The sequence below is a fragment of the Hippocampus bargibanti genome, linkage group LG01 (genome assembly GCF_051943395.1).
Source record: "Hippocampus bargibanti isolate YZ-2025 linkage group LG01, ASM5194339v1, whole genome shotgun sequence".
NCBI classification, from domain to species: Eukaryota; Metazoa; Chordata; class Actinopteri; order Syngnathiformes; family Syngnathidae; genus Hippocampus; species Hippocampus bargibanti.
In genome coordinates this window covers 30,306,092-30,327,612 of record NC_142734.1, presented here as the reverse complement: position 1 = coordinate 30,327,612, position 21,521 = coordinate 30,306,092, and the positions used below count along the sequence as shown (strand labels likewise).

The following is a 21,521-nucleotide window of genomic DNA, read 5'->3' as shown; positions in this document are numbered from 1 at the left end:
AAGGAAAAGAAGAAAAATATCCATTGCAAGTGTCCCTATAATCCAGAAGAGGGCAATACCTAGTTGTTTAAAAAGAACATGAACAGACAGCTACACTGCTAGCGCTCGTTTGAGCAAAGAAATCAGGCCTGTTTTGTACAGGCCGTAGACTTCCACTAACCTAGCCGTTCAAGGACAAAGTAGCCCCCGCTAGTCTTCAGCCTAGATAAACATGGCAACAGTCCATAAATACTAAAAATATGAACAGTTTCAGACTACCTCAGATACATTGAACACTCTCTTTTCACTTCACAACACAACATCGTGGTCAAGGATAAACAGATGTAGCACTGAAGGCTAGCATACAGTAAAATCATACAAATTGGGGAAAAAAGCCTTGAAATTGTTTTTCCTATGACTCCAATATTTATTTTGGTCTTGGCCTTTCACAACTCTGCTTTTGACATGAGTTTACTATTTCGCATTCGCTTCTCCACCTTCTCATGTTGTTTCTTCTAACTTGGTGTGTTGTATCCTAATCAGTTTTTTTATTAAGGTTTTAAAATAGCTGTGATGAAATGTAATTTAGTAATAAATTTAACTCTTAACGCACCTGTATTTATTGAGCACTTTCAACCCGCCACCACTGTACGCAAAGTGCTGTACATGTATCAACTATCACATATACACAACCATAAAGCAATAAATCAGTCACAAAGACAGTAAAAAGCACGCGGGATTAAAATGAAGACCAAACAAGTGCATGTAAAATAACACTGACAAAGTGACGGACTGATGGACTGGGCAGCCTGAAATAAACTGATGATGATGACCGACTTCGGGATTTGCTGCTGGCGAAATACGGAAGTTCACCGATATGCCAGCCTCTGCCTGAAAAACAAACAAACAAACAAACAAATAGCAATTCTAACAGACACCCAGAACTGGTCATCCATCCATCCATCCATCCATCCATCCATCCATCCATCCATCCATCAATTCCGTCCCGCTTTATCCTCATTAGGGTCGCGGGACGGTGGTGGAGCCTATCCCGGGAGTCTTTGGACTAGGGTAGGACACCTTTGAATTGGTTGCAAGCCAATCTCAGGGCCAAATCCAGTCACTCTCACACATAGAGACAATTTGGAGTGCTCAATCACCTGCCATACTATTTTTTTGGAATGTGGGAGGAAACCGGTGGACATGCAAATTGCATTCAGGGAGGCTGGACTGGGTCTTGAACTCCCGACCTCTGCACTGTGAAGCTGGCGTGCTAACCACTCGACTACCAGGACGCCCTATTATTATTATTATTATTATTATTATTATTATTATTATTATTATTATTATTATTATTATTATTATTATTATTATAAATATTATTATTATTAATAATAATAATAATAAGCACTTCAGGCATATGGGGGACTAGATTTTAGATGTCTTGCTATCATTCCGACGGCGGTGTATGAATTTATCCAATCCGTGCTTCGGCTGCCCTTGCAAGTAGTTCCGGTAAATTAACGGCGGAGTGAAGTCAGGAGAGCGGGTCCCTTCGGGTCTCCCCAGCCGACTCGAGTCAGACACCGATGTCGGGCCGAGGGCGTTCCTCTTGACAGTCGGATGACCACAGCAGCGGCGAGTGACACCCTTGACGAGCACTCGGCACGCCGCCCCGGCGGTGACAGGAAGCAGACGTCAACCGGGAGCTTTTGTCGTCGAGTCACGTTTGGGAAGTGCAGGACAGCCACAGTCTGGGAGCTTTCGAGCCGGCGTGCGAAAATTTAAACCCGCTTCGTGTGTACTCTTCACGGTGAGTTGTCTGCGTTGCCAATTAGAAATGTCAGGTGATAATCTTATCACCGATTTTCGGCGTTTCGGGAATGCGGCGAGGTTTGAGCAAATGACATGCACCAACATACATGGCAGGCATGCATGCATATCATTGTGTCCCTCTTCGAGCTGCCCCCAAATATATGTCTGGTAAAGTAAACTTCTAGAAGCTTGCTGTCGTAACCTTGCACAGAAGCTCGACTGTATGACTGATGCCCTTGCGGTTCTGCTTATAGAAACAATTGCCCATGTGGCCAATTGAATTGAGTGGTAGACCGTCGCAATTGTGTTGTGCGCGTGTGAGCACAACCTGCATCGTGTCTTGTGTGCTTCGGGGCGACTGCTTCTTATTTTTTTCACGACACCAAGCACGATTGGAGGACGTGACCTTTGCAAATATATCCGCGGCAAAGTTACACCAGAAAGGTCAGAATCACTTTTCCATCACGTGCTTATGATTTACATTTGAAGTACCACATTTGGTTTCATGTAATATTTGACCATGCCGCTGTTATTGACAATCATGAGGAATTAAAGAGCAATTCAACAACATTTTTCGGTTCAAGTAATGGCAGCAGGTGGTTGCTATTGATTTCCCCTTATGAGTCTGTTTTTTGAGTGTCTCTCAGCATGCAAAGCGTGGTCAGCCACTGGGCCAACCAACACTGCCAGAGGCGCTTTGTACATTTTGGCAGGTGTAGCAAAAAGAACGGCTGATAGTGATGTCGGTTTTCTGGGTGAGTACAGAATTCTCCAATTGCTTATGTAGGTTGGAAGACAATATGGCTCATTTTATTGGAATGGATTTACCTTTATTTGTCTTGCAGTGTGAAGAAATTTACATGTCACAGCAGCAAAGTTATTTATTATATATAGCAATAACTAAGTACAGTACTAACATGGTAATAATTGCATAGTAATGACAAATTATATACGGTACTCACATCACCGTGTACTTGTATAATAGCATGAGTCCATTAAAGTGTCGTAAAGACCAATGTGTTGTAAATGGCCACTGGGAACTGTAATGTTGCGAATTGATTATAAGATTATAAGAACTCTACAGTCCATGTGCAATGTTCGTCATAGGGTCATGCCTATTGACTAGTCATTCCATGGAGCAATAATTAATAGCATGCTAATCGTAAATGGGTACTAGCGCCATAATGGAGCAACTCCAAAACGAGCAAGTACTTTTGCAATCAGGACATCACAATGATGACTCGGTAGTGGGTGATTGTACCACAGAATGTAATCAAGGATGAAAAAAGTACTTCATTTTCGGTGGTGCGTTTCAAAAAAAGCGAATCCAAAATATGCTTTTCCCCCAGTGAGGCGAAGGACTTGGCCACAGTCTGTCAATGACTCGTACTTGTGCTCTGTGCCTCATGTGAACTTGATCTTTGAAGCCTAATAATATAATGACTGTGAGAAAAACATTGTACGGACTGTGTTATTATGAATTGCTGAATGCAGTAGTGTGATAATCACAACTCTGTACTCATGTTATAGTGTGATAATGATTTCTGGGTGTTCGTGTAAAAAATTAAAAATGAATCCTATGACAACCAATGAATACAAATGGTTGTTAACGGAAATTGAATTGAGTAACTAATGAGTACTTAAATATCTTCTAACTTCAAAGACCTTGCGCAGTAACATCATCATGAGTATGTACAACTCGAATGTATTATTAACTACTGAATACATGCTCTGAAGGTTGTAAGTTATAGCTGCTTAATATTTGTATAGTAACACAGTAATGGCATGAAGTGTTTTGGAGTAGTGAATACTTGCTAGTAATACAAAGTCATAATTGCTATATACTTATAATGTAATACGTAGTGTAATTTGTATTAATTATGTGTTACTTGGAAAAGAAGAAGACTTGTAGTAGTTTCATAGTTACTGCTACAGGGTACTAATCTAATAATGTGTAAAAAGTCTTTACTACTTTTGTAGCGATGGAGGGATTGCAGAGGACTTGCCAAATTAAATTACATATCATACTTCCTAAATGAAATGGCAAATTTAGGAATGTGGAATTAGTGGAATTTGTATTTGTTTTTGGAAATCAGACAACTTTTGAAATTAAAACAGAAAAAAAAAAAAAAAAATCAAACAATCTAAAAGACTTTTTCTTTGGACGATGTAACCGCGTTATTGTCCAATGTATTAATTCTACATGTGGGCCAGACATTATTAATTTAATGACGGCGGTTGCGGGCCGGATGACAATTGACCACAGGCTGTATTTGACCCCCGAGCTAGACTTTGGACATATCTGATTTCAACTATTCTCATATTTTATGAGATAACACCGTGTGTTTATTGCTTCTATATCTGTGAATAAATGAGGTTTTTACCATGAAAGATATCACAACCCAAAATAATTCTGTGTCAAACCAATCCGTGTTCTACTATCCGTGTCACATGCACTGATTCTGAACACAGTTCGAGACAAACATTTTTTATTTTATGGTGAAAGAAAGGAGTCTAGAATTTGGTTCAGCTTTCTTTTAGTAATTTTGGTGTTTATGATTTATCTGTAAGGCTTTGATTGGGCTGGCAATCTGGGCAACTCTGCTTTGGAGATGGTTTGCATTCTTTTGTTTAAAAACTAATTCTCTGCCAGACGATGTGCAAAAATGTGTCCATTCCAGTGCCAGGGTTTGTGTCATTTTCACTCAAATTGCAGAAGCCACAGAATATTGAGTTTTAGGACTACATAAACATTCAATTCAGCGTAAGAAACCTTACACTTTCTCCTTTCATCAGAAAAAAAGAGTTAGTTTCCAAGTTATATGTTTCTGGAGTTGTCTGAGCTTGAAATGGGGCGGCTGTTCAAGGAAAGGAAGTCCAAGATGGCACCCAAGAAGACAGCCGTCAGAAGTGGTCTCACAAGTATTGCTTTTTTTGTTGTTTTCCTGTTTTCTTTTGTCACTTTGTGTTGTGCGTTGTGTGGAATGCATACGGATTGTTTTTTCTGCATTTTTAGCCACGACATTCATCAAGGAGGAGACTGCTGAGTGGTTGCGCCTTTTCGGCAGCATGAATATGCGAACACTGTTTTGATTTGGGAGGAATGTCGGTGCCATTTGACTGTCATCGCTGTACATTGTAATTTTTGCGTCTGTAATGGGTAGCATTTTCACAGCCCCACTTTGTTCAGCGGAAAGGTCACTGCTGTTGGACAGTCTGTGGCTGGATGGATGTATGGCTTGAGGAGCCCGCGATGAGAAGAAAGGAGTGTCAGTGCTGAGCGCCGAAGCGTATGTGGAACTGTCCCCGCTTGGAATCGAAGCGGATTTACGTGGGATAGGAGATGTGAGACAATCTCTTTCGTCAATGGATGCTACAGCATTGTGTTTGCTTTCAACATTTAGCTTGTAGCAGACGTGCACATTTCACCATGATGTCCCCGAATCACTGGTGAAAAGGACGCTTTGATCCTCTCCTCTTTCATCTAGAACTGCTTCATGTCACGAAGAGGTTACAGCAAGTGCTTAAGAATGAACGACTCTCTGTGTTTTTGTGTTGTCATATTATTTTGTTCTTTTGACTTCAAGACGGCGCCGCGAGAGTGGCTGCCTTTCTAGCAGCTCCTGTATTTTTTTCTTCTTTCTTTTAATTTCTTCTTCCTTCCATAACTTTGCTGCTGTGAAATGTACATTTCTCCACTGCGAGACTAATAAAGGCTAATCCAATCCAATCCCGTACAAAATATAATATAATACATACACATTAACAACAGCTGAAGCTGTAACAAAGCGGTAACATGGACAAAAACCAAATGCTGCCCCCTCGTGTAAGGCCTAAACATTGCCAGATGTCTGACCAGCGCTTTATCAGCACCCCCTCGCAAGAAAATCCCAAACCTGAACAAACTTGGGAAAGGCGCTCCACGTCACAGTTTTCAATCAGGAATGGCAGCAAATGAGTTGGGGGGGGCATGAATTCTTTGTATATTTTCATGTTTCATGGTAGCGTTTGGTCCCCATTGCCATCAAATAGAACCAATTTACTGTATCTTTTTTCACTTGGTGTATTCGTTTGACGTATCATTCGTCGTGCTGCTATGTTCCGCCCACCCCTCACGGTCCCCCCACCCTCCCCTCACGTACTGTAAGTGTTGATGTAATATGGTCCCAAAAAGTGGTCTATAACCCCACTCTATGACGAAAAAAGTCATTGCCGTTCATCTTGTTGCGACGGAGATCCAGCTCATCCAATTACGTGTTCATACCTGTAAAAAAAATGGACAAGGTGACGTGTGTGCATGCGTGTGTGGTGTGTGTGTGTGTGTGTGGCGGGGTTTGGGTTTGGATGCATCTTTAATTTCTATCAAGATGAGAGCTGTCTGAACAGATCTCTCATCATTATTTGCCGCGAGATTTACTTGCGCTCGTAAATGGTGTTGATTGAGGGTAATTTGGGTTTTTAATTGCTGAACAGCTGCCGCACCCTCTGATGATTGCCATTGTAGACCTTCTCGGTAGATCACTCTTGGACCCCCTAAACGCCTCATTAAAATATTATGCGAAATAGCGTGAAACGCCAAGAGAAGGAACTCTCGGAACGTTCGACTGATTTGTGTTTTATCATCGAGAAAAGTTGTCATAATTATCATCCACGGTGGTAATGACTTTTTGAAAGTTGAATTAAGAGCTATTTGCAGAGACGTTTCGTTCTAAGACGAACCCGACGTGAAACTCTCTCAATCTGTCACGCCTGTCAAGATATTTTCTTGTCTCCTTTTACTTATTCATAATCACTTCCAAATTTATCACCGTTCACTTTGCTTTTAAGGAAATGGAAACTCGTTCGAGTAAAGACGACAAGCTTTCCGAAAATGTCTTTTAGCGAGAAACTATTTCTGGGCATACCCATAACAATATTTGATCAATTGATGTACAATGGTAATCTTGCTTTGAGATTGCTCTTTGGTATCTAATATATGCTTGAGATTTTCCAAAATGTTATCTTTCGACATATTAATGCAGCGTAGCATGGTTTTTCTGTCTTTCGACGGCATCTTGGAAGCTTCTACTTGGTGTGTATCATCTCCTAATTAAAAGCCCAAAATAGATCCGTGTTTGATGTGGGTAGCTGCATTAACTACCGCTGCCGCGCTGACCCATATATCGTATTGCGGTGTATACTGTCCGCTGTATGTTCTCTTTTCCAGACCTCTTCATACGACTGCCGTTTTCCCCCTGACATGTCTATCTCTTATTAGTAATACATCTGTCAACCGGATAACATACGTAAGAAAAATGTCTTTTAGAATACACCCACAGTCTATGGTCAAGTTTAACATGACACCTCCGTAGATAGCTGATCTACAGGGAAAAGCGCTACGTTGCTTTGCACCACGGACGATTTAATGTCTTTTTGGTAAGTTTTTGTTTGTTTCAATCTATGTGTCCAAAGTCTGGTCCAGGGGCCAAATGCGGCCCGTGGTGAATTTTCATCTGGCCCGCAGCCTTCCATCATAAAATCAGCAACACCTGTAGAATTAATACTGTGAGCACGGGCGCTGTTACTTGCATGTGCTCAATGTTGCCATCTGGAGGCTCAATTACGAACAGGAAATTGCTATATGAGTCTTCTTTTCCTTTCGGCTTTTCCCTTCAAGGGTGGCCACAGCGAATCCGTGTCCTCCATCTTCAGGGGTTTGATTGGCATGTTTGTTTTGGCCAAGCTTTTACATCGGAGGCCCTTCCCGACACAACCTTCTGTATTTATCCGGGCTTGCGTCCAGCCCAATAAGACACTGGCTTGTGTCCTCTTGTGGCTACAGAACAAGCAACTCAATGAACTTAAGATAGATATGGATACACCAATACATTCTATAGTTAATTTAAAGAATGCCAAGGGAAAGCGGTGGCTATATTAATGAAAACTCAGTGAAATTTGAAATTGACAAGAAATAAAAGATAGAGGAGGCAGATATATTGTGGTCAAAGGGATGATGGAAGGAGAAAAGGTGACATTAATCAATATATATTAATCAATATATATGCTCCACCAGATAGTGGCAAAAGCTGTTTTAAGGATCTTTTCAACGGTACAGTGGTAGAAATGGATGGTGTCGTCCACCTTTTGCCCGATGTCTACAGTTATAGACTCCAGCTCTTTAGCATCGTTAACATTCTAAACATGAGATTAGCAAATGGATGTGTGGCCCATTTTTGATTCCTATAACAAACTTTATGCATAGAAATCAAAAATATTTTGAGTGGATTGACTCGTCTTTGCGACCGAGTTAAGTGTCCAAAAATTGTACTCCACGGCAGCAGAAGTTTATTTTGTTGAGAATCTTCTTAGGATCATTGATTTGGGAAAGCATTGCTAGTTTTTATTTGTGTGTATTTGTGTGAGAAACACAAAGCAGGGATACCATCGCTTTTAAAGACCTCTTTTAGATTGCCGTCACCATCCAAACAAGGCAAGGCGGCGCAAAACTTTCATCATGAGCCCTATGTAAAACCTCAACAGTATCTTAAACAAGTTGAGAGTTGTTGCACTCTGCTGGATAAGTTTTAACAAGTCGCGAATGTTAAACCTTCCGCGTATAAAACAAGACCGTCGTAAACAGCCACAAGAAAGCTGTTGTGCGCTTCTAAAAAAAATGTAAATGACTCCATTATCAAGCACAAGGAAAGCCAAGCGATTGCCTCGGAGCAACGGGCCTCTAGGTTTTGGATTCTTGCTTCTATTATTAATGCTATTCACAAGCCAAACATTTTTTTAGGTTGTTGCAGATGAGCGCTTTAATCTATTTTTGCTGTAAATTAATGAATTTTTAAAGAGGACTAGTCCTCGTTGAATAGGGCTGGATGAAGGGGGGATGTAGTTCGAAGCTGTGGTGATGCAGTGCAATAGCCCCCCTTGCCCCCCACCCCCTATAGTGAGCTGCAACATTTCACAAACATCTCTCTCATGGGACCTTTCATTGGGGGAGTTGACCGAATTGCTGCATTCCGATGTTTTATTTATGACAAAATATGCCCCGTTAACTTTTTCATTTTTATCCAAATTTCCCATCGCGCGAGCTTCCCGTCTCTTCCCGTCTCAAGTCTGTTTATGGTAAATCTTCAGGGTTGGTTGTCCTTTTTCAACCTCGGCAGATGTTTTCAGGTGTTCTCCGCAGCTTTTTGCTCAGCTTGGAGGGATTTGAATGATTCATTACGGGAGGGCTTTAGAGTTTATCATTTCGACTTCCCCAGTCAATGATCTTTAGATGAGAAGGTTTCTTCAGCTGTCATCTGTACTTTTTGAAGGTGTCGGACATTTCGCCTCCTATCCAAGAGGCTTCGTCAGCGAACTAAAGTCTGACTGGTCGTATCGGCCCTATTTATATATCCCTAATGTCCGATACGACCAGTCAGACTTTAGTTCGCTGACGAAGCCTCTTGGATAGGAGGCGAAACGTCCGACACCTTCAAAAAGTACAGATGACGGCTGAAGAAACCTTCTCATCGATGGACCACTCCTGTACGACTGAGAGCTTACACAGACGTAGCAATGATCTTGGGAAAAATGTCAAAAGGTTGTCTGCCAAAGTGGCTTTGTGTCCCATTTTTGCAAAAGGCTGGCGTGACCTGAACCCCTTAAATTTTGGCGCTCTTTGTTTTCACCGTCAACTCTGACTTTCCGTAACTTTTAGTCCAGCTGTGTGTTGAATGTTTTTTGTCATTGCACATGTATACTGTGCATTTGATATCACTTTATTGCCACTGGTTATGATTTTATGACGATGCTGTTCAGTTCCAAATTTAGCCTTGTGTGTTCATTTGATGACAGGATACAGACAGCAAATAATTGGGCTGTACCTATCCGACTTCGTAGTGTCACGCATTAAGTCGCAGTGTCAAGCATGAAAATGAGAAGGCATGATTTTTTTGTGTGTCTCGATACACACTTTGATGAAGGTGTAAATGCTTTTTCCAGTTTCATTTGAAGTTCTATCAGCGGTGGACCTCCTGCAAGGCCTTCTCTGCTGGCTTATAAATAGCTGAATCACAGACTGATGTTAATTATATTTTGTCCATAAATTCTTATGAAATAATTTCAAATTGTCTTTCAGCTTCCTTTCATTGCTTTTCCCCTGTTGTGCTGCTTCCAGATGTGTGCTTTCGTATTTAAGCATTGAACCAATCAATCACATTTCAGCCATTATTTGTTACCAGGGTCAGAAATCTACCTGGACAATAAAACTGTTGCGTTCACCAATCAGATTTCAAATTGGCGATACCAAGGCCTTGTCGCAGACCTTATTTCCTGGCTAATGGTACCCTCTAGTGGACTTGTAGTAAATCACACCACATTTTTTTTATGAGTCGCAGTCGCATCTGTAGCTGCAGTAACGGTTGTATAGTCATAAAATAGTTAAGAGGTATATTGATTAGTACTATGAAGGCCTAGGTGGGAAATTCACAGCTTGCCGCTGAATTTTCGTGGGTCACTTTGGCTGAGAGCTCGCGATTCGCTGAAATGACCGATAAAAGAGCTGCCAGACATTTAAATGTGAGTAAACTATCTGCTCCCTGTACTTTTTCCCCCTCTTTGGGGTATTTCCATTTCTTGACCCTTTTCTTGAATGTTTGTAACCGAAACATCACATCAATGGTCTTTTCTGAGATTTAGCCGAGAGGAGAGGCTGATAATTACGCCTCCCAGCCTTCCTGAAAAACTGCCACCAGAAGGGCAGCTTGATTTGCTTTCACATACAAGCGAGGAACCTTTTCAGGCTTCTGTTTTTTGGCACCGAAGCAGAAAGTAATTAAGATGTTCAATCCTGCTTTTTTTGGACTCCTTCTTTTGACACATTAGCCCAACGCAGGGCAAAGCGCTCCCTTACCAGAAGCCCATTTTGCTTGACAAGCTCCGGGTGAGTATTTTGTTATGACTTCATTTTTTTTCCATGTTCCTTCCTTTGCCCCAATACCTCCTCCACTAATCGCGCGTCTTACCCCCCATCAGGCTATTCAAAGTTCCCTCGATTAAAATGCAGAACTGTAAAACGGCTCCGTCTAAAAGACTGCGAGCAGCGGGAGACTGTTAGCTGTAGCGATGCATGCGGCTGAGTGAGTACATCACAACTACAAAGTCGAACGGGTGAATACATTCAATCACTCGCACACGCTCGACTCGTCATAAAGAGACAATGTTTGGAGTTGGAAATGCTTCAGCTACGTGACGGCGGCTAATCTGCATCGATTAATAAGTGTTGGCAAAGCCCAAAATTTGGCGGGAAATAACTTAGGAGACTAACTAAACATTGAACGTTCAGTTTGTCACCAAACAGATAGAAAGATTTCCTCATTTTACAGGCAAATGTCACACGAAACGGCCAAAGGAATTAATTAGGGCTTTTCAACTGGCCAAGTCAATCTCCAAACTCAAACCGGATGCATTAATATCGGCTAAAGAGGAGACTGAAAGGCATGCTGTGCTAATATATATATATATATATATATATATATATATATATATATATATATATATATATATATATATATATATATATATATATATATATTTAAATTCAAAATTCAAACCAATGTAAGTCAGTTTTAAAGCAGCACAAATGCAAGAAAGACATGAACTTTTTTTAAAGAATGGCTAAAAATAAATAAATGAATAAATACATAAATAAATACATCAAAATATAATCTTACAAACAAACAAATAAATAAATAAATAAATAAATAAATGCATACATATATAAATAAATAAACATCCAGACAACATCAACAGTGGTGAGCACTTATTACAAAAGGCCCATAAAATACTCATGTAGTTCTTGGGGGCTACCTGGCGCCCGTGAGCGAAACGTTGACCCTTGACCTATGTCTACTTTTAGTTAAAGTGGGTAGGTGGACACATAACGTTGGAATGCCAACGAGAAGCAAAACTAAATTGAAGATAAGATCGACCGGAATGTAATTTGTTGACATTAATTATGCACACCTGAAAAGTTGAGGTGCAGTAATTTAGTCATGGTTATAAACAGTTCCAAATACCAGTCAGTGATATCACAAAAACTTCAGTCCTTGATTAAGAAAAAGAGTGACTAAAAGCCAACTAGAACATTAGTACTTTGTGCCATTCAACAGGAGTTTGAATGTTATTGGTAAATATCATCTATGAGAAAGTATACACACTTGTGCGACCTCATTATCACGGTGCATTATTTGTAGTTCATCTTTTGAAATTAATTCATTTTGTTTATTCAGGTGTTCGGAAGAAGTCACATTGCATGCTGAAAAATGTATTTGTAAAAATGTATTTATTTCAGTTTCATTTTTTTACAGGGAGTGTGGAAGTAGTTTAATTAAGCTAATATTATGGTGTATGAATAAGATGCCAACTGAAGTTTTGTTTTCTCCTTTCCCAAAATTACAAACAGGGGCAGTTACAAAGTCTTTACAAAAGTGCACCGGTTGCTGATGTTTGTGCACTGATAAGTCTTCTCCCCTGAGCCTCGGAGTCTTTTGTGAGACACGGTAGGAATTAGAAAGGGGGAGAAAAAAGGCACCATGTTGAGGTCAGCCCAGTCGCGGTGGGATGTGTTGACTGAGTTGACGAGGTAATTGGTTACGTCTCTTTCATCCAGCAGACCCCCCCACCCTAGAAGCCAAGTCGTGCTCTACCTCTCCTTCATACACTATTTGCTATTTCTCATCAACGCGATCACTCGTTAGCCATGCTGTGTGAAGCCACAACGTGCCACCTTCTGGACGCTTCCTGTTCCCAACAAACTTCCTGATAACAACCACCGCGGCACAGCAGGTTTGCAGTTTGTAGCCGATTGTAGCTTTAGTCTCCTTTTAATGAGAAGAGAATAACTATTTGTTGTTCTGTCATTCCCGCCCCCCACCCGCCGCACATGCCGCCTACCTACAGTACATATTGTCACGGCTGGTAGCAATTTTACCTTTCCTCCAGCAATACGGGTTCATCAATTAAGATGACTTCCCAGGATGATATCTTTATCTGGACCTTGAGGCTGAGCTGGGGGCTGTTGTTGTGGAGGTGGCCTTATCGGGCATTTCTTATGTGGTCTATTTCCATGCCGGGATTACACTGCATTGATTTATAACACTGAGATGGCTTCCTTCCCCCCAACCAACCCCCAAAAAATTATATAACTACACTCTATCTATCTATCTATCTATCTATCTATCTATCTATCTATCTATCTATCTATCTATCTATCTATCTATCTATCTATCTATCTGTCTGTCTGTCTGTCTGTCTGTCTGTCTGTCTGTCTGTCTGTCTGTCTGTCTGTCTGTCTGTCTGTCTGTCTGTCTGTCTGTCTGTCTGTCCTTCAATGAATGGATGGATTTTTTTTTGCCCCGCCAAAACCTGATTTAGTATATTTTGGAATATTTTTTTCTTAACATCTTGCCACGAAAACCAGACAATTATTTTTTTTTAATGATTTCCTCAGAATGTACAAAAGCGGTTGTGAAATATATAAATTGGTCTCATTCAATCCAGGGATGATTGTTGCGCCATATTTTCAGTCCATATTTTGAACTGCAACTGTTTCTAAAATTATGCCTCAAATTACTGTTTCTTCCAGTGGTTTGGATATGTGGGTGGGGGTTAGAGGGAGTCATGCTTTGCGATTGGGGCTCATCAAACCAGCGAGGAACATTGGTGAGGTTTACATATAGTAAAGGAGATGCGCGTCTCCATTCCTCCGACGCTTGGACTGCCCTCCCAGCACCCCCACTCCTGCTGTCTCCGCTCTCTCATTTGGCAGGTACTTATGAGAACAGTTCCCCAGGTTTTAGTCATTCCACAGATCCAATTGCCATTTCCAATTTGGAGGCGACGGGAGCGAAAGGCAATCCAGATTGACAGAACACACAGAGAGAAAGAGAGAAGAGTTGAAATTAGGTTGGACAGATGCCGAGGCCGGTTGAGCATTTGCACGATATTAATATATCATGAAGGTTGGCTGGCTGGCAGAGCGAGTTCACCGTCTCGTGCGGTTCTCTCTTTGTACGAGGCAGCAGCACCGGACGTTGCAGGGACCAAATGAAGGAGTCTGCTTTTCACTTGCGCGATTTTCACAAATAATGTTGATATTGAGGAAGATGATGTATTCAGACCGATTAGACCCGGTTTGGATCATGAATGGATGGATTTTAGAGGTTTGTTCTGACCTTTCCAAGGGTCATTGTCATTTGCTTAAGACACCCATCCAAGTGACTTTTCTAATTATTATTATTTTTTAAATTTTCTGTTTCCCAAAATCAATACAAACACAAATAAATGCAGGTTATGGACAAAGCTATCCGTTCATCCATATCTGAATCAATACAGAAACAGTGTTGCTTCTTAAAAAAATGTCTCCATTTTTGTTTAATAGGTAGCCGGATTTAGTGCAATGAAAATGTTTGTTGGCCGACCATTCAGTTGCTTTCATTTTTCATTAAAAATTCATGATATCTAAAATGACCATGAAAGTGACGTTTTCGTAGAGGCATTTATTTATTTATTTATTTATTTATTTATTTATTGTTTATGCATCCATCCATCCATCCATCCATCCATCCATCCATCCATCCATCCATCCATCCATCCATCCATCAATCTATCTATTTATTTTTACCATAGGCATAGCCATTGGAAATGTGAGCACAGGCAGCAAGTGGTTTTAGACATGCCTAATCTACAACCCGTATAGTAGTTTGTCACGTGTTATTCTGTAAGAGTTGGCAGATGGATGATTAAATAAATAAATAAATAAAACAGTGTTCAAGTGATTTGCTCAAAACCTGCGCGTTCACCGGATGTTCATAACAGACATGAATTAATTACACACATTTGACTGAAAAAAGGAGCGGTGAAACTGAAGCTACTGCATTTGATTCTAATACTGCTGTCACCGTTCTCACGTGTCTCTCCACGTCAGCACCTTTGTTCTTTTCACTGTGGCCTGTTTTCAAAAACAGGCCACGGTGGTCACATTAAGTTGCTTTTGAGGAACAAGTTAACAGTGACAGTACACATGGTCCACTAAGTCTATTTGTGATGCCCTGTTTTCTTTTTTTTATACTAGAAGGAATAATATGAGCCTTAAAGGACAACCGACATCTCCGGACAAATTGTGTCCATAATTTGTAAAATGGCTTCAAATGAATTCAACTGAGCGTATTTTAATAAGATTCCACCGCATATAGCTATATATTTACCTTTTAAGACTCGCGCTGAATATTCAGGAAGTCTTGTTTTTGAGTTGGTGACGAGTCCGTACGTGATGTCACGAAAGGAACGCCCCTGACCGAAAAAAGATGCATTGTAGCGGTCCTTCCATCACGTCAATGTATTTTGTTGTACTTGTTTGGTCTGGGGACCTCGTGTTGCACCCAAATGCCGCCAGAAGAGCCCGTCCAAGCTCCATATAAGGAATTTATCAGCCTGTGGAAACGGAGGTGGCCACAGGAGGTCGCCATTTTGTGCCTCTTTTTCGGTGAGACAATGTTGCCTCATAATGGCACGGAATAAATTCTTTAATCGATTGCAAGCATGTATGCTTTCCTCTTCAGAACTATTTGAATCATATTCATAACTGGATGTGTAACAAGAAAGCATATTCTCCAAATCTGAAGCCATTGTTTTGATTCTCCAGCAATGCAAGACGTCTTGGTGTGACGTCACGAACTGAGGGCGGGACTTTCTGAAAATGGCCAATTCGCTGCTCATTTTTTTTGCAGATTTTTGACACTTTAAGTCATTTTTCTTGGTGTTTTGCATTTGAATAAAAATATCATACTGCGTGTTTTGGGTATTTTAGATGCTATAAAACATTTTTCTGATGTCAGTTAAGAAACAAAAAAGTGACGTCGGTTGTCCTTTAAAAGTGGCTTTAAGATGGTATGGATAACACGCACTGCTGTTTTTTGTTATTTTTATCATGCAGATGTGACCCAAGGTGGTGAAACCTCACCTTTTCACTGAACCCTTCGTGGAAGAGTGCTCATCCAACAAGTTCGCCTAGCTGTCCACCTTATCCATTGCTCTCCCGGTTCTCCAACACCATGACTTCCGAACTGGAAAGTAGCCTGACCTCGATGGACTGGCTCCCGCAGCTCGGGATGAGGGCGACCATTCAGAAGACCGACAGAGATGTCGGGGGACTTTACCACAACCACTATCATGGACATCACCATGAGCACCACAATCACCATCACGGTCTCCACCGCGGACATCACGGGCCGGCGAAAAAAATCACCCAGATGGATCCCAGTGCAGCTTTGGACCAGGAGGAAAGTAGTCAACAAAGAGACGGTAAACCTCCATATAGCTACGCGAGCCTCATCACCTTTGCCATCAATGGCTCGCCTCGCAAACGCATGACCCTCAGTGAGATCTACCAATGGATCTGTGACAACTTCCCTTACTACAGAGAGGCAGGCAGCGGCTGGAAGGTAAACAGCAACACATCGGCTCTGTCTTGGCTCAATTTGTCGCGAAAGCGGGAAGAAGAGAGAATGTCTGCATGGGGTCAACAATCGCCAATTGATCACCGGGGTTGCTGTCAAATTCATATCAAACGTAAAATATCTTATGTTAGCTAGCATCAGAAGCAGTGATTACGCATCAAGTTTTATGTGTGTTTGATTCTATCCACGTATTTAAATAGCACTTGGGCGACCTGGATGACTTTGGGTGACAGGCAGGACTCGAATCGAATGGATAGCACATTTAAAGAAACAGTCACACACACTTGATGATTATTGTTAAATTCTAGTTTCCAATTCTGCACAGGAGGGATCTGATTTATTAACGTTTAGTATTGAGAATTCTTTTTCACTGTATTAGAAAAAAAATAATGTATTTCTCCAAGATCTCTTCCAATCTTGTTAAAATTTCTTGATCCTCAGTATAATTGTATTTATATTTTGTGCCTTAGAATCAATAAGAGTCATAGTGGTTCACATACCTGCGACGGACTTTTATGCAGCTAGCTAGTCTTATTTATTTATATATTTATTGATCTATTTCTGAATTTATTATATTTACCCACCTATTTATTTATTTATTTATTTATCCATTTATTTAATTATTTATTTATCCATTTATTTATTTATCAATTTACACTATTTTCTGGTGTATAAGGCACACGGGAGAATAAGGCGCACCCCAAATTAATGGTGAATTTTCAAACTTTTTCCAGATATAAGGTGCACGGGACTATTAGGCGCACCTTCAATGAATGAAAAAAAAAATCGAAATATAATATATAAGTACATACAAGTTTTCCAATTATAAGGCACACCACTTTATAAGGTGCTACAATAGAGGCTGGGGTTACGCGTGACTTCTACTACAGGTGGAAATGGAGTCACTGGCTGCTGACAGTAGTCGCCAGACCTGTAGCTACTTTCCATGTAAGGCGCACCTGCGTGTAAGGCGCAGGGTCATCTTTTGAAGAAAATCAAGGCCTTTGGGTGCACCTTATACACCGGAAAATACAGTATTTATACGTTAATCAATTAATTGATTTATTTATCTATTTATTTATTTATTAGGACCCCCTCACCCCCATTACTAATCACTCTGACGATCAGTAAAATTATCAACCCTGCTGTGTGTCTGAATGGCGCAAGTGCTGTAGATTTTGGAAGCCGTATAATGCCAGACGAAACTCTTCTCTTCATTTCCGAACGTTTTACATCATCTTTGTTTATATAGATTTGGCAGACGTTGACAGATGTTGGCAGTGCTCTTTTTGCTCTTTGGTTATCGCAAAAGTGACAAGCATTCTTGAATCCCAATTACTTAAGATAGCAGGCTAATTAGGTACCTTATTAACATCAACCCCGCAACCTGCTTGTCACAGGACAACGGAATGACGCTCATGCGGATAACTTTGGAGGTCATTAAGGCTGACAAAAAGTTAGGAATTTGCCATCATGGTGCCGCGGTTTCTTATCGGCATAGATATTGTGCAGCAGCCCGGACCTCCACTTTTGGAGCAATTAGCTCCTGAGAAGGTGAACAAAAGGAAGATGACACCAATTATTTCATGCTTGATTTTCATGTTGCGGATGCTCCAGTTTGTTTTTCAAGGTTGCGGCTGCCTCAGGCGTCACTTTGTTCGCAATGATTTTGTGATTGCAGTTGAGTTTCTCAAGTTGTTTGTATCAACAAATCGAAAGCGTTATGTTCTACAGTCGGCCACTGATTTTATTTTTGAGGCATCAAAAATATGTTCTTTTGGAGAAATTTGGAATGTATTCCGATTCACTCAAACAGATTCAAACCGATTCACACAGGAGCTGCTGTCAACCACAGCTCACGCTCACACCGAAACCTCTCACATGCAGACTCACCAGGGTCACAAATTGCCGACATTCTACACAGACATCGTCCCCCCCCCCAAAAAAAACCTCATAGGGGTGGGTACATGTACACAAGTATTGTGGAGTCACTGCAAACGACATTGACTCAATTGGTTTTCTATGAAGCAGCAGTGGATGGCGCACAATGAGTGAGGTCTTTTAGACTCTCCGTCAGAGCAGCTTATGACTTCCTTTTTCTCCAATTGTACTTGGTTGCCAGACTGTTTTGGGATCCCATAATTACACCTCACTGATTTGCGTGTGAGCCTGCATTCGACAAACATCATTACAAACGCACACTTGTGGCGGATTTACTTTCACTCGCTCTGGCATTCGTCCGTGAGATTGGTACTGTGAATTTAAGCGAGGAACATTAGAGAGAGGGATGCTTTCCATTGTCGTTGCCACATAATTAATGCACATTATGTTTTAATGTTTGCATGACATTTATAGAAGATACTGCTTAGAGGAGAGTTAGAGATATGTAAAGAAGCACCCGTTGTAATCACATTCTCTTTGCTACTCATTTATGTTGGGAGATCCAGTGCCGACTTTTTGTTTTGATTTTGGCTTTTTACCATACGTAACTTACTTTATACTTACTTTACTATACATTTTATATATATATATATATATATATATATATATATATATATATATATATATATATATATATATATATATATATATATATATATATATATATAATATTTACATCATATAAGCACTTTGTTGCATATTCAGCTGTTGTTAAAGTGCTATATAAATCAAAAATTATATATACATGATATAAATTATTACTATCATTATTAGTCTTATTATCATTATTAGTCTTATTATCATTATTATTATTATTTTCATTATTATTACTCAAACTAGCCAGGTAGCAGACAGATCCGTGTATGAAAGTGATAACAATATATTTGAATTACGATGTTTTGTCGCTGCATGACGGTTCATACATCGCATCTATGCGAGGCTACGCTAATTATTCAGGGCAACATTCAAAATCAGATTCACTTTATAAACACTTCTGCGTGAGGTGCGGGCATGTTTATGGTTCAGTTAAACTGTAATTTGATGCATTTGTTAAAGAAAGGCCAGAACAGGAGTTTAAGGTAGAGGCAGCCTTGTTTTATACCAGCTATGATCACTGGGAAGGTTACGTAAGTCTGGGTCATTCCAGTTCAGGTGATTGCTGTCAGCTGTACACGCACGCACACACACAGACAGACACACATGCACATACACGGCTGGCATTTTGGCCAGACATCAAGAACTCACACGTGCGCGCATGCAGAAAGACAAGCTCATAAAGTCAAGCCACCCGCCCCCAATTCCCCCTCCCCGCATCCCATCCCATGCCTTACATGTTCCCGCATTCCATCATCCCTTTTCAACACACGCACACGATTGTGCACCCGCTCAGGTAAGCAGAGTATACGTGTGCAGTCTGCAGATTACACATGGAGAAAATTGGTGCGGAAGGAGCAGAGACTGTCAGTGAGTAGAAGAGACATTTACTACCCAGTACACGCGCCCTGTCTGCTCTGTATGATAATTCGAGGGTGTGCAGGAGAGACGAGAGTTCAAACCAGGACACTCTTGCCACATACTTAATTCATATAATGGCTACTTGTGTTTGCTGTTTTGATCCTGATGCTTTACGAAGCTGTGATAGTTTTTGGGGTTCCATTAATAGGACATGTTTTTGTGTTTCGGACTAGTTCCCCACTCAATGCAGCTCCCTTAGTCGTGTTTACCCCTCAATTAGATAGACATTTGATGTTACCATATTGACTTGAACTTCTTCGCTTGGGGCAAGATCTTCTCCTCGTCCCAGAGAGGGCATTCCACCCTTTTCCGACTGAGTACCATTGTGTCAGATTTGGAGGTGCTGATTCTCATACCAACCGCTTCACATTTGGCTGCGAAACGCTCCAGTGAGAGTTGGAGAGCCCCATTTGAAGGCCCCAACAGTACCACTCATCTGCAACAGGCAGTGATGCTATACTGAGGCCACCAAAACAGAACCCTTCAACGCTTCGGCTGCGCCTAGAAATTCCGTCTATAATGTGAAGTTTGCATATTCTCCTCGTGGGTGCGTGCGTTTTCTCTGGGTACTCCAGAACTTCCCCACCTCCACCCCATTCCGAAAATGTTTATGACAAACTAATGGCGCACTGTAAATAATTCTCAGATATGATTATGGGCGTGAATGGTTGTTCGTCTCTGTGTGTCGTGTGGTAACTGGTTCAGGGTGTCCCCCGCTTACTGCCCGAATACAGCCGGGATAGGCTGTAGTACACCCTGCAACTCTGTCAACTTGCTCTCGACCTCCCATCCTCCATCGCCTGAAATGAGCATGCATGCGACCGGGTCTAATTGCCTGCAAATTAACATGAGCTAATGCGCCACAGTAAAGGGCAGCGCCGCCACAGTGTCCTTTGGCCTTTGGCGGCATGCAAAGCCCACGTCACCACATCTTCACCTGATATGAATCAGCAGCAAGGCATTGCTCCACCTGCCGTGCTCTCCTCGCGACGCTGCGGGAGATCTGCGACGGAGCACAGCGGAGGTCGGCGCACACTGTCAAGTGTACTCGCATTAGGTGGAAAGGCTGCTGGGGGTCAGTGTGGGTCTTTAGCTGCACAAAGCCTCCTCGGGTCTCTTGAGCGCAACTAAAATATCATTGCTGTGCCGTTATTGTACCTTTCGACGCTGTACAGAGAACACAGTTCAGCAGTACAGTGTGCAGAGTGCACAAGTGTGCATTTTTGCAGCCCGGTGTGCAAGATGGCAATTTTCCTGAATAGGAACTGCTCACTATAAATATACTGACTATATTTTTCTTCAATAGAGCCACAATACATGTTTCTGTGATTGTGCAGCAAAAATGATAGAATCATAATGTGTCAGTCAAAACGTTAAGAAAGGTACTGAGCAAAACAGTGTTCACTGTGAATTCAGATTTTTTCTCCCCATCCATACATGTTATGGTATGGATGCAGTCCATCTCATGAACCTAAATGTCTAAGCCTGTGTCGTGGTTTTGCTCACAATCAAAATGGATATGAATCAATATGAATCCAGGATTCATAAAAAAAGTAGCACATACTGTATCCCGTTGCTTTCCGACTCTATAGGGCATGTTGGTATGCGTCTGCCGTCCAGATGTGTGTATGCGTGTGTGTGTGTGTGTGTGTGTGTTTGTGTTTCAGTAACCCTACTATGTGATGCAGTGATTTACTTTTTTTGTTGGCCGGTATTATTTAAGGCAATGGGTAGCTGTCTTTTGTTGATAAACTGCTTTTTCAAAGTAACCATGGCAACGCA

The 21,521-nt window shown here is 41.2% G+C and overlaps 1 protein-coding gene across 1 annotated transcript in view; it reads left to right on the top strand.

The window, feature by feature from the left end:
* Positions 1-1,496: 1,496 nt before the first annotated feature.
* Positions 1,497-21,521, top strand: part of LOC148903852 (forkhead box protein J3-like) — a 45,992-nt gene continuing 25,967 nt past the window's right edge. The window contains exons 1-2 of the mRNA XM_089009919.1: positions 1,497-1,792; positions 15,761-16,268. Coding sequence (XP_088866045.1) covers positions 15,879-16,268 — 390 coding nt within the window. The 5' untranslated portion in view covers positions 1,497-1,792; positions 15,761-15,878. The remainder of the gene's footprint in view (positions 1,793-15,760; positions 16,269-21,521) is intronic.